At 40.8% G+C, this 14558-nt stretch overlaps 1 protein-coding gene across 1 annotated transcript in view; it reads right to left on the bottom strand.

Annotated features, from left to right (window-relative positions):
* The window catches only part of LOC136375175 (E3 ubiquitin-protein ligase SH3RF3-like), a 92576-nt gene extending 79939 nt beyond the window's left edge, over positions 1 to 12637 (bottom strand). The window contains exons 1-3 of the mRNA XM_066340543.1: positions 12611 to 12637; positions 12225 to 12500; positions 5459 to 5554 (exon numbers count right to left, since the gene is read on the bottom strand). Coding sequence (XP_066196640.1) covers positions 5459 to 5554; positions 12225 to 12500; positions 12611 to 12637 — 399 coding nt within the window. The remainder of the gene's footprint in view (positions 1 to 5458; positions 5555 to 12224; positions 12501 to 12610) is intronic.
* Between the last annotated feature and the right edge of the window lie 1921 nt (positions 12638 to 14558).

The following is a 14558-nucleotide window of genomic DNA, read 5'->3' as shown; positions in this document are numbered from 1 at the left end:
AATAATGTGTATATACATAAATAATATATACATAATAGACAAATATATATTTATATATATTAATATGTTATATATTTAATCTTCTTCTCACCTCTGACAGCTAATACTCTTACTTTTCAAATAAAGACATAATCTTTATTTGAACTTCCATAGATTATTTTACTTTGTATGCATGTAAGAGTACTTTAAATCAATGAGTTTTATTCATGGATTGATGTGAAAATAGAGATCCCTCTTGCAATCCCTACAAACAAATTCTGCATGTTTTAGTTTGAATGTGAAACATGAGAACTGTATTTTGTACTCCATTCACACAGAATTCTGACACCAAGAAGTATCTTGGAATATTCTATAATATTCTATACAGGATAAAAACAAGTGTGACCACCTTTTTTTGAAGCTATGAAGGTGCAGGAATGAAATTCTTAGAACAATATATGTACAAAACTGTGGAATGCATATCAAAAAACCTTTTCAACAGAAATTGGCTGAACATCTTTTAGAGCTTACATTATTGTCAGCTTTACAAGGTTCTTATTCCATTTTTATCTGACATGCAAGAGGAGAGAACAGAAAAAATCAATTGTGATGTTAATGGGTATAATTCTTAACTCATTAGTGTTACACCTACTTACTACTAGGATAAATTTGCTCCTCTGAGATTTAGTAAGTCAGCTTTTCTAAAATCATCTACATTAGTTTCCATCTACCCACCTTTAAAAAGCTTCCATTTTTATTCACATTAAATGATATTTGCAAGGCTAAAATGAACCCTTTTACAGCCCTTAAAAACAGAGATTGCACGTTCTTTTTGAAAAGGGCACCAAACAAATTCTACTATTTAATGAACATCTAATGCTTCAGGTTTTTTGGAAGGCTTTTATAAAAGATACTCAAAAAGATTCAGAGTGTGCTGCCACCAAGACCACACAAAAATAAATGAGGGGTCAGACATCAAGGTTGAATTAATTATGAGAGTCCCATAGGGACCCATCTGTCCTGCAGCTGAAAGGAGAAACCAGACAGACTGAGGAGAGAAAAAACATAGACAAGAAGTGGACAGGGCAACAACTATTTATTGAAAATGGTCAAAATAACTATTAGAGCTAACACAAGGACACATCAGAGTTTTCAATAATATAACTGTGATTACTGCCACTGGGGACATCAGCATAGTGGGAAATGGCTGCTGGGATTGTGTATATAGAGAAAAAATGGACAAAATCTGCCATCCAGATTGAAAGTGTAAACCATCTGCATTCATTTGCAAGCTAACTAAAGGCTAGTCTCAGTAAAGGACATAGTTATACAGTTAAGGACCTTCTTCTGCTGGGAAGATGAGTCTCTGTGGCACTACTCAACAACCTCAGCTGGGATCCTGGTAAATGTGCTCAGGTTCCCCTGTATGGGTTGAACTGTTTTAGGATGACTGCGAGATCCTGTAATACAGTACAAAACTTAAATGGATGGGCTGCTCTGCAAAGATAATTTTGGAATGAAAAAATCATTGGTTTCTTTAAGAAATGCATTTGCCTTTGGGTTTTGTTTTATTTTCACTTCTGGTTGAGCTCTTTTTAAACACTGACTTGCAAGAATTATTTTCCCTGGGGAGTCTTCTGGACCTATGCTGCAGGGCACTAAAACCATCAGCTCTGCCCATTCTCCTCCTCCCTGTTTCTCTCAGACCTCCTTTCTACTTTTTTCTTTCTTTTTTTGACTGTGAAGAACAGGAGAAGATCCTCATTACCCTGCTTCGGTGCTCTGTAAAAAGAATTTTAAAGCTTGTAGTATTACTTAATCACAGCTTTCAGTGCTCCTGCTGCCATAAAACATTATAACAATGGGTTGGCACTTCATCAATTGTAATTTGCTGATATTACAGTCACAGTAGTGCCCAACATAATTGCCTTTCTCTACCACTGACTCATAAGGCTTCTTGATCTTGGTCAATCTTCTTCTTTGCTCTGGGGGTTGCAGGCAGAAATTTTGCTCTAATAGCTCAAATTCAAAACAGATTTTTGAATTTCCAGTTCCTGCCCATCTGAGCAGGATGTGTCCCTCCAAATACTCAGTGCACCATTGCCCTCAAATTTCACTCCCAGACATTTAAATTTATTAGGACACACTTTATTCTTCATTCTTCTCAATTTTACATATGGCAGCAGAACACAACTTTCAAACAGAGATAATAACAGGAGTTATTAACAATGAAGGACCAAGCTCAAAGACAGTAAAATAAAAGGATTTTTTTCAGGTCTTTGAATTCCTTGCAGGTCCAAAACTCCTAACAAGAATATGACTTCAAACCATACAGATTATTAACAAAATGTTTATTTCAGGACAGAAGGCACACTGAGGATCAATTTCATTATGTTGTGAGGGTTTTTTTCTGTAGACAAATTAAAACATAAATTATCAGCCCAAATGACTTTTCCTGAAGACAGAAGTAGAAGGACACCAACAAAGTAAGAAGAAACAATAGCCCCAACTCTCCCTGACAGAACATATTGCTTGTAAATCGTAATGGAAAAGTAATCATTGTGAACTGTTAATATTTGTTCCTTATCCACTTGTAGCTTCTCTGAGGCTGGGACAGAGATGATACTAGAGAGGCGGGAGAAAACCTTTAGCAAGGGTGCTGCAGACATGCAAGCACTCTTACTAAACACTTGTAAGTAATAAAGAATAAGATCCATGCCACATTACACTCATATGGCTGCACAGACAACCAAGCATAATGCTGAGATAGAGACTTTCTAAAACACTGCAGGGGCAAGGTATATTTTGATGTCTGCTGGGTTTTTGTGCCTCTTTCAGCCACCACAGTCTGGCTCTAAAAGCTGTCTTTCTGGGCTTCCTTTACGGAAGTGGTAATCCTGGCGAGGAATTTGCTAACCATCCCTCCTCACCACCCATTGCAAAAGCTTTGTAAGCCCCTGCAAAAGCTTTTCGTGCAAGCACCTGTGTGAAGGGTATGGTAGCACATTGCCAGGACTGTGTTACCACAAGGGGCCACAACAAGGATTATATCCACTGTTTGTAGCCCTGGCACGCTAAACCCTGAGATCCTCAAAGTGACCAGCTTGTTTTCTAATGCTCTGGCTTGCATAGCAAGGGTAAGAGCTCTTGTCTGGGCCGTGGGAGCAACTGGGGACATCAGAGTCTGCCAAGATGGAATTCACTCTGTCCAGAGTGCAGGGCTTAAGGATGCCATGTGAAAATCCCACACACTTCAGCCAATCAACTGACACAAATGGAAGGCTACTGTGAGAACTAAACTTTGCTTATTCTACATTTTGCCAAGATTTTGAAAACCACTTAATGGACTTGGACAGACTTGAGGAGTGTTTTCAGATTCAAGTACTACTTGTTTAATGGATTTATTTTATAAATATCAGCACTGAGATTTTCAAAACTTCTTTGGCACTTGACCTGCTGATTCCTTTTAATTTTTAATGCAAAGTAACATCTGAAGCTGGCAACAGCAACATAACTGTATAACTTGAATAGTTGCATAAGCTCATTTCATATTCAGAACAAGGCCTTCATCCACTATGTGGATGAAATAGGGGGCTGATATTGTAGTCTGGAGGATCTCTTCTCTTTGGTTTTACAAACCACTGCACAAATATCACAGCCATAGCACCCAAGTATCTCATTTGAATAGGCCTTTCAAGTCTCCAGATTTCAAATTTATAAAGATAAAACACGTGTGTGTATACACATGAATATACACATAAGGGTATACAATTTTACTTATTTTACCTACTCTGTGTGTGTGTCTGGTATGAATATATACCCATGCAGACATTCCTACATGTGTTCTTGGCCCTTGGTGCTGGCTACCTGGCTGTTTGCCTCTCTTTAGAATCTGCAAGCATCACCGTTCTACCTCTCTTTAGAATCTGCAAGCTGCACAGTGCTACCTCCTGCTCCTCCATGGCCACCCAGGATGTGCTAGTGCTTGGAGAACTTCAGCAAGACATTGAACATGTTCCCTACAGGCTGTTCTTCTGAGGTTGTGAGCCCTTTGCCCTTCAGGTGCAGTAATTATGGTAAACAGATACCTAGGAGTGGGAGAAGGATCAGGATGCTGCACAGTGTGCAGACAGTGGCAGCCTACAGATGAAACTCGAGCTGGGGAAAGGTGGTGAGGGGCAATGGTGGCTGGCTGTGCAGAGGTCCTCAGTTCAGTCTTTCTGCAGCAAAATTCAGGACAGTAACATTGCATTTTCCCAGGACAAGAAAAAGAAGGGGAAAAGGATAAAATCTGGGAGAAACCCAGTTTCTCATTTAGTCACAACAAACTGAACGTGTCTTACACATTCAGAATAGAAGAAAACTAGTCATTAACTTATGCAAGGCAGCTGGTTTCCCAATAATGGTTCCTACACATTCTGGTTTTAATATTATTGTTCTTGTCAACTGTGGGAATGCAATGTATATTAATGATGGTTTATTCCAAATTGGTCATTGTTGGAGTTAATAATTAGGTAGTCAGGCACTAATTATCTCTATTTTGTCTCCAATCACTAATGAAGAAATCTGGAGAAGTAATTTTGGAGGCAGGCACCAGAGCCACACACAGTTAAGCAGGATTTGCTGTGGGCACAACAGAGATTCTTCACTACAGAGACGCACCAGGCAATGTCTGGAAGCAGAGTCAGGGTGACACTCCTCTGAGTACTGGGTGCAGAGTGGGAGCACTTTGGAAAAATACACACGCATGTGATGTCCATCTGCTCTTTGCACCCCTGGTTCACCCCTGAGGGAAGAAAACTCCTCAAAGACACTGCCTGGCACCTGGACAACAGAGCTGCACCACTGCTGGCTGCAGCTCTGGTCCCAAGGAACATCTGGCTAGAAGGGCACACCAGCAGGAGGATGGGCAGCAGTGGGAAGAGGTAGAACCACAGGTCTGCACAGAGGAAGTGAAGTCTCAGCATTTACTCTGAAATAAGAATCCCGTGGAAATTACAACAGGAAGGAGCTCAGGATAAAGATGGGTCTGGCACACATGGAATGAGAGCCCTTGGGCATAGGAGTGGAGGTGCCTGAGCCCCCCTTCAGCACCCCTCTGAACATCTGTGCATTCAGACCACGGCTGAACCTTCACTGCTGCTCTCCAGCAGCCCAAAACTCACATCTCTTCTCAGATGTGTGCAAGGTATCCCAACTGCCATCAGCCTCCCCTATTTTCCCTACGCACTGTGTAGATTACACCAAAGGGGAAGCCTTTTGAAGAAGTTCATGAAACCTATTTTACTGACCACTTTAAATTGAATGGGGTATACCCCAATAGTGCCTTAGCAGACAGCAACCAAAAAATTCCCTTTTCAGTGATTGTTTTAGTTTATCCTTCTCCTATAAGAATATTTGAGGTTATCCTGCCCTTATAGGCCCAAATCCCCTGCAAGATTTCCAGACCAGCATCCACCATCATGTGTTATAAACTTACCTCAACATAAAGGATAGGGAAAATGCCAATCTTGTCACCCAGCATTCCTTCTGCCCAGTTGTCATCCACTCTCCTGATGACTGTCAAAATTTCATCCTAAAATCAGAGACACACAAAATACATGATCAGATATTTTCAGCAGAACAATGCCAAATTTTAGTTACCCACATGATAGCTTAGAGAATGAGTACACAGAGGAGGTCATAAGCCAGGTAAAAGTTTTCTGAAGCCTGGGCTAGCAGCATCCCTGGCCCAGCATCTTATGCCAAGCATCTCACTCAAAGTGCAATGGATCACCCTGCAGACCAGTGCAGCTCATGCTGGCTGTCAGCAGCTCCAAGGGTCTGGGCACAGCAGGTGGGAACAGGTAACTCCTGGCTTCATTAGGGGGGAGAGAAGAATGCCTGACCCAAGAGGTCACCTATAAATCACAGGTGAAAACTCATCATCATGAAAGTTGCCCCTGTGCATCCACGGGTCTGTTGGGATGCTTCTCTGCTTTGGAACACAATTCAAAGGGAAGCACCAGTTCAGCACAGGTAGTCCTGGAAACATTTCCAACAAGGAATAGTACAAGGTGCTCAGCAACAAGCCTACACTGCTGACACACTGAATGTCAATTTTTCTTTAAAAAATATTATAGGGTAAGATTGCAAAGCAGACAAAACCCCAAAGATAACATGGCAAAACCAACTTGCATTCACCTGTTGGATCAGCTTCAGTTTAGATACAAGTTCATTTCCTAAAACCGATATCATTTTAATATTCTATTTAATCTAGGGATATAAGAATTTCAGTAGATGATGAACTCCTCTGTGATTATAAAACAAGTGATAAAGCAAAGTACAAACCAAATAGTTAAAACTCAGATAATACAAGTCATTAGGAAAACTCAAGTGACTAGAAAAAACCCCTGACTTTTCTCAGTTTGAACTACTCAGTTTGTCAATGGATTTCTGCTACCATCCGTCTTCTGGGGTCATCATACTAAACCCAGGCTTAAACCAGCACCACTTTCTACAATGGCTGTGGAAGGTGGCCCTCTCAACAGGGCTTTGCCTGGATGTTCAGATCTCCTACGAGAAAAGGAAGAAGTGGGCTGAGAGAAGCTGGGAAGTCAGCTTTGTTCCCTCATGGCATCCAATCTTCTCTGCTCCAGTGCAGAAATTTACAAAACAGAAGAAAATCTCTTCCTCCAGGAAGCTGACAGACTTCCCTACCGATCTCACTTTATTTCCACTACTCACTCTGTGAAAATAAGAACTACATATGGTCTACCATGCTCCATGTAACAAGATACTGATGTCAAATGGCCAGGCAAGGGCAGCTGGCTTTTTTGCAGATACTTCTCACACAGAAAAAAAACCCCAGAAATTCCTGATCCAGGATGTTCAGACCATGGATTTGCATTGATAAAAAAATGACCAGAACAGAGATGTGATGTGATGTACTTTGTAGATTTTGAACATGTGCATTTTGAACACGTGCACTCTGAAATAGTTTAAATGTTTCCTTTGAATTATTCATCTGAATGATCCATTAGGGGAAAGCTCATAGAAACGGCTACAAACTGAGTCCTTCAGCTATTTATTACAGCTGGAAGGATGCAAAAAGAATTGTGCATTTAATTTCCTGAAGAAACAGATAGCATTCCCTTCCAAAGCCCTGTCTGCACAGACCATTTTTGATCTGTTTAAAGAATTGACAGTAATGCATCTCTGCAAAGCTTCCACATGCTCTTACAAAAGACCGATTAGCATAAATTTAGAATCTAGGTAAAGGGTGTAAACGAGGAAAAGAAATGACTGCATCACTTCAGGGACCTGCTGTGAGTGTTCCTACCTTTTATTTTATATTTGCTCAGCTATTTCCCTAAAAAGAGCTTTTTAAAAAACACAAAAACAGATGTAGTCTACACCACATGCACATATATAATCTTATGTGTGTGTAAGTGCATACATATGGGTATGAATAGAATCATAGATTGTTCAGGTTACAAAGGACCTCTAAGATCATTGAGTCCAACAGTTAACCCAGCACTGCATATAAATGTATATATATTTGCATCTATTTACACACATAAGAAATTAGGAAAAAAAATGTTTAACTGTAAAACCCCAGGAGATTTTGACCAGAGTTTGCTAGAGGCACTGTGCAATCCCATCCCTGGACCAGGCTGTACAGACACCTGGCAGGAAAGGTACCTTTGCTCAAGAATGGGGTGGGGAATGGCTGACTTTTGAAGATGCCTTTCAACTTTACCTTGCGTGGATGTATGAAATCTGGAAGCATTTCTATACACTGAACTTGGTTCAGCTCAGCCAAGTCTGGCTGCTGAATATGGTCATATATGAGAAATGCATCCTGAGATATGCTGACATTCAAAATGAGTATCTTTGTGGAAGAGCAAAGTGCAAATTCTTGAGAATTCCATTACATAATTAGTTTTAAGAAGGGTGTTGAAAATCTACAGAATTACAGCAAATCCCAAAAAATCTTTTGAAATTTTTTATTACTAGAGAGTTCCTTTGAATTCACAGCCAGCAACATCATTCTATACAGTGAGCTGGTGAAAGCTTCAGCATGAACTATTTTAGAACCTTATATTAGTTGGATAGCCGTGATACTTATAAATTCCTAGAAAGGTTCCCAAAAGGATCATGAATAGCAAAACGCCACAGATCTCCTGGCATACCACTTCAGCTTTCTGAACTTCACTATTTCACATTGACTAAATTGATTTCCAGGCAGCATAAAGGAGTCCAAGCCTCAAATCTCATTTCAAAAGCCAATGGTATCCACTGTAGTTTGGACAAAGATACATCATTCTCCTTTTATGCCTGTTGCTAGAGCCTTTAATTATTTGCTCTCTCCTTCTTGCTCGACTTTCTCTCTATTCATCAGGCCTGGATCAGCCTTGTGACAGGCATGTGGAACCTGCAGTTTCAGCTTATAATCATTATCAGAAAAGAAGTCAAAGATAAATCACTTAAAAAGCAATCTGATTGACAGAGAAATGAATCCTTTTGCTGAGAAAACAGCACAAAATTGTGTCCAATAACAGTCATGATTCACAGCCTGATTTTTATTCTAGTCATTAATGGCCATTAACGAAGCAATACAGAGCAGCTGTGCCTGCTATTCTGCAGAGATAACTACTCCATCTAGAGCACTGGGGAGATCTCAGCCATAGCAGGATGGCACCACGTGGTGCTTGGTGAGTCCAGCGACAGTGCTTGCCAGCTGGCACGAGAATCCCTGTCACCAGCTAGTGCTGGGATGGTCCCTCTGCAAACAGCAAATGCTGCTGGAACTGAATGCTAAGGGACCACTCCACAGCCAGGAACAAGTATTGGATGTGATGGTTCTAAGATTGGCACGGCTCTTGTTAGACACCACTGTGGGATGGGAACAAAAGTGTTGGAAAATGAAGGAAACAGTTGATGTTATTAAAAATGTGATGAGCAATGAAGCATGGTGAATAGTTGATGCTACCTTGACAGGTTTGAGGCTCATCTACCAGCGTTGTTCAGTATTCTGATGGCCATGTGAAGGTGCATGCAAAGGGTGGGCGGACACCAAAACAAATGTGTGGGCTGAAATTGGACTCAGTGTAAGGCTGGAGCAATTGCACAGACAACCATGCAACTGCTTCTGATTTGCACTGCTACACCTGAGAGCAGAATCCTCTCCCACATGGTTTGTACCAGCGTTCGTAGCCCAGACGAGGACAGATTTTTTTTAAAAACAGAGAAAGTAGGATCCCATGTCCATACTGTGGTACTACGTTAGGAGAGATTAGAAAGCTGAGCCAATAACTAGATCCCAAGAGTATGCAATTAGGCTCTGTAGGCAACAGCATGATCACAACCACACTAGGGAACTTCAGGAGTAAAACTTCTGAAACTACTGGTATTAAATTGGTGCAAAGTTGACACAAGGCTGGAACCAGTTGCTATAAAGAAAAAATACCTGCCTGGTTTGGCTAATCACTGCCAAACACTGGGGGAAAATATTAAGTAGGAAATCTGGGATGTTCTATCATCTTACAGACAGCACAGAGGAGAGAACAGAGGTGAGACTCTATGCCTCTGTGTATGGCTTCTCTGGGAAGTGGACTTGAAGGAGCAGTCCAAATGGTGCAAAAGAATAATGTGTAGGAGCTTTGTTTTTTGCACTGCATACTCAAGACATATTTTTTGCTGCCTCTCCTGATTTTATTCTTACACATAAAAAATATTACATTCACATCTTTAGCCTTTTATTTGGAGAGTGGGGTATCTATAGGAGATGAAAATAGGTAAATGGCAGAAGCACCCTGCAGCACTCCTCACGAAGATCTGTGTAAAGCAGACTTCATTTCCTTGCAATATACCTCTGGAACAATGGAACATTTTCATTTTGAAAAATGTAGCAAAACAAATTAGTGAGAGGAAACACCAAATATCCTTCCTTTGTTTTTTTCTTTTTTACTTGTAGTAGATATTCTGAGTGCATAATAACAAGGGGGATGGGAAAAACCAAAGCCCAGTGAAAGAGCAAAGCAAAATGATACAGAAGATCCCTATGTTTGAGTTTCCTTCTTACAGCTTCTCTTTAGAGGAAAGCTCTTCTTTATTGTATGTTTATAAGTAAAGTCCAATCACAAGTGTCTGGTAGCCTTAAATGACCTGCAGTACACAAATAGGTTATATGAGTTTGTATAAATGTTATGCCAATGTAACCCCTCTGCCAGGAGAAGGAACAAATAGTGTAAATGAAATGAGACATGGTCAAGCATCTTCATATGCAAACTGAGACATTCAAGTGATGCATATTGCTCAGAATGACAAATCACATCTACGGCACTGCAGTGCTCAGGACTCTGTGCAAAGGAACCGACTGCATCAGCAGATGATCTATAATCTGGGCTAAACAGGAACCTTCATCAGCACAGGTGACAGCTAAAATTAGCATTGAGAAAACTGGTGAAAACATGATGGTGAAATCCCAGGATGAAAAATAGATTATTCACTGTCAGGGAGAACAATAGGCAGGACATAAAAACTCTTACAAGGTGACAGTGTGTGTAGTGGAAGGAGCTCAAGAAGAAAATAGCAGTAGAAGAGAAACCAAGCCCCCTTGGGGAAAACACAGTTATCAGGGATAAAAGGAGGCCGACAGTAACACGAGGGGTGAAAACAAGGAAAATTGAGAGATTGAGAGTAGAACTATACAGCAGGAAGAAATGCTCCATGTGAGAATGACATTGGACAGCTGAGAAAATGAGAACTATCACTATCACTATACAAAGGCAGTTATTGTAAAGGAGGTTTTCTAATATATGGCACCAAATATATCAAATACAAAAGTGTCTAGGAAAGGACCTGCTCTAACAAAAAAGACCACAACTGCCTGGCATACCTATTAAATTTCTTAAGACTAAGCAAGCAAGGAATACTTTAAGCAGTCAAGGAAGACTGCATCTCAGAGAAGTCACCACTGTACCTCTGGGCAGGCAGTGAGAAAAACAAAGCACCAGAAAATACATATTTACTGCTAAGGTCTCAGAGGGAACTTCTGCTAACTTTCTGTTAGTGCACGGCTGTTACTTCTCACTAAGCAACCCACTTTCTTGCAGAGATTCACAGCTCCAGGGAGGCTGGTTAGTGGCAGGGTTTGCAGTGTTTGCAATCAAACACTTCACTTGCTATGGAACAAAAGTGCTTACAAATCCTTTGTTAAATAAATATGAGAAAGTATACAGTCTAGGAAATTGCATTCTGCAGAGAAACACTGCATGAGTGAAAAAGATGTTACATTCGGTGAGAAAATTACATGCTGCAAATAATTCATTCAGCTATAATAAGTAGCTTCAAAAGAGGAGGTCAGTAAAATCCTGGTGAAGGATATTTTTATAATCTATTTCATATTCATTTTCAGCATAACTGTTATTACTTTATGTGATACTATAACAGCCACAGACAGCTGAAATAAAACAGAAAATGACAATGAACAGGTTCTTCACGGCATTCACTGCCATAAATTAACAATAGGGGATATGATTTATTTTACTGTGGGTTTCTTGATATCCATGAAACCCATCTAAGGTCAACACAAATTGCAAGGGAGGGGAGTGGGAGGCAAAAAGCAGGTGGGGAGGTGGGGGTGAAAGGGGAAACGTGACATTTTAAATCCAAAGGAAATTACAATATCTCAGTTTTCTCTCATTCCAGTGGGAATTTATTAAACATTTTGGTTTAAGAAACCCAGAGACTGTTTTTTAAATGTCTGCTTTTTACTGTCTTTATGTTCTTAAAATAGGAAATACTATTATGATGACAGTGTATTTCAACTGCTAATTGGTATATGGTATGATGCAATATACATTTTGAAGCTGAATGTAATTTTAAAACACTGGAACATCTGATTCAATAAGGAACATTAAAAGACACATTTCCATTAGATTTTTTTCTGAAATTTGAGTCATTCTTGGGGAACATTTCAATGCAGATGAACATTTCAATGCATGCTTTTTAGAGGGGAAAAATGTTCTCAGAAAGCATGTAGCCAGTTCTACTTGTTGAGCTTCACTAGCTTTATACCAGCCTTGCTATTCATGGCACAAGCTATGTCACAGAGTGCAGGGGAGGCCAGGGAGACCAGGAAGGTGTCCCACCAGTGCCAGCACCCCTGTGCTTCTCACTCAGCTGCCAGCACCACGTGTGCCCCATCACTCCCTACCAAAACAGATTTCTGAACAGTTTTATAAAACCTGTTCTCCTACCTTGGTGAAGGTCAGGCAATCCTTGTCTTGATCTTTATCCTTTATTTCAAAGTCATAAAGTGCTTTGCCCTGAGGTGGAGCTTGTGGAAGGGGCTTGATGCACTGGATGTAGCTGGCGGGGAAGAAGCCGTGGTTCCCATTGAGCTCCCCATGGTACCAGTTCTCGTCCACCTTGCGCCGCAGGATGATGATGTCCCCCTTGTTAAACCTCAGGTCACCAGGCTCTTTTCCCTCATAGGTGTAAAGGGCTTTGCCATAGGGAAGCTGGGAAACACTCTGGGGAAACAAAACAAACACCTTTAAGCAATCTCCAGCCTGCAGCAATATCTCAGAGTCATTATTTAGCTAGAAGCAAACTGATCAGCCATGATAATTTACCAAATTACCCCAACGACTGCAGCAGACTGCCACATAATGCTTTACACTGGATCTCAGGAAAACTAGGATGCACGTGATGGTAAGCCTGAGAAGGTAGGTGTGTTTCATCAGGGCAGGCATTGTCCATCTCATGTAGCTCAGCTGAAACCTGCAGTAGCTCTTACACCACTAAGCAGCATCACTTCATTTGCAAAATACCCTACATAAGCAGACCTGTACGTTTTAACAACTAAACTTGGACATGTCTAAAGGTAAAATATTAGACATTTTGACCTTCAGGGTTGCTTTGGTGTCTGAGGCTTAGAAGAGAGACAAAACAACACAAGCTTGATGATTCACGGCATTACAAAAGCTGGCAAATTGGCAATTTTTCATTGCATTTGTTTGAGCAACTCAAACATTTTTGAGTTTGAAGCTTTTTTTTTTTTGTTTAGCTTTTGATTCTGTAACCAAATGCTCTTATTTCATTCAAAATCCCCAAGTCTCATGCTACTCACTGAGGGCTACTGTAAACAGCTATAATATTCTTTGTTGCTTATGAATTAATGTCCTTGTAGAAAAGCGGAATAGGCAGGATGCCTCAAATCTTTCTTTTAGAACTAAAAAGAGCTCTGAAGCTTTCACTCTTGTTAAAAGAATTAAACAAACTTACTAAAAAGTCATGGCCCATGAGGAAAAAAAAAAAAAAAAAAAAAAAAAAAAAAAAAAAGAAGAGAACCTTGCTTGATGGAAGCCACTTGTGTATGAAAAATTCTTCCCAGAGCTAATTTTTGTCCCAGTGACAGATAGATTATCTCACCCAGGCTGCATGGACAATGTTTTGGTGGAAATACCAGTTTATACAGTTCCTGTCCTCCCTGTCCACCCGCTCCTCTTCTTGCTGAGTCCCACAGAGCAGGGAGAAACTGTGTTGGATGCAGCTTCCTGCTGCTTTGGTCCTGTAACTGTTCTTTAACTCATACCAGAGTAGAAAAGGTGCATTGCTGTATTATCCTAAACCATTTTTCATTTTATTTAATTTGAACTAAGAGTCAGCCTGCAAATATATTGCAGCAGGTAACACAAGGGATGTTAGAGGGCTCCTGTAAAGTCAACCTTCTGTAAGAGTCTTTATTTTTCAGAGTTGTATTTACAAAAATGACACAATTTTCTTTGCATACACATGCCTTTGAGTAGTCTGTTCCCTGCTGTGCATCATGCCTGTCAATGGGGTGTCCTGTAGGGACAATGAAAAAGTCAAGCTATATTTAATAAAACACCCTGGTATTCCCCCGGGTGTTTCTTATGCCTGTACTTCTGGATGACATTCCTGTGCCTAAAATAACACTCGGATGCTTTCCCCAGAGGGAAAGTGGAGTGGCCTGACAGAAACACTGCATTTCCAGAAAATAAGATCCTGGGATGACTTTTCAAGGTATTTGTTAAGAAGAGGCATTTCTCAATTCCGACGGGTGCATTAAATGGGCCTGCTGTGGCGGGGTGGGTTTTAAGCTCTTCCACCTGCATCTTTCGGCAGGAGGAGGAGAAGCGCAGCCCGCTGCCTGCGCTGCCCGCCGGCGCCTCCGCCCGCCTCTGGGCGCCAGATGGTCACCGCGGCAGGCAGACACCGCACGGATCAAAGAGTCACTTTCTTCAAGGCACCTTCACACACAGGCGGTAACTCGCTCATTTTGATTAGGAAAGGCTTTAGTAGGTGTGCAGGTCTTGGAAAGCTGTGCGACAGATCTTGTTGCCTACAGCCCACAATGAAGGAGACAGGCAAACAGGCACAGCTCTTCAGAGCACTATCCATGTTGTCTGGAGGGGGATTTAATTTCATTCAGATGTGTCCCTAGTTCTAACTTTTCTCATTAGCAATTTGCAGTTCCTCTGTTTGCTCTGTATTCTTCTGGATTTTGCTGTATCTGAATGGAGCTACCCACTTAAAGACCAGTTATTTTGGAAGTTCTTGACAAC

This window comes from Sylvia atricapilla, chromosome 2 (assembly GCF_009819655.1).
Source record: "Sylvia atricapilla isolate bSylAtr1 chromosome 2, bSylAtr1.pri, whole genome shotgun sequence".
Classification (NCBI taxonomy): domain Eukaryota; kingdom Metazoa; phylum Chordata; class Aves; order Passeriformes; family Sylviidae; genus Sylvia; species Sylvia atricapilla.
Note: the sequence above shows the minus strand (reverse complement) of the source record. Positions and strands in the feature narration are given on the sequence as shown.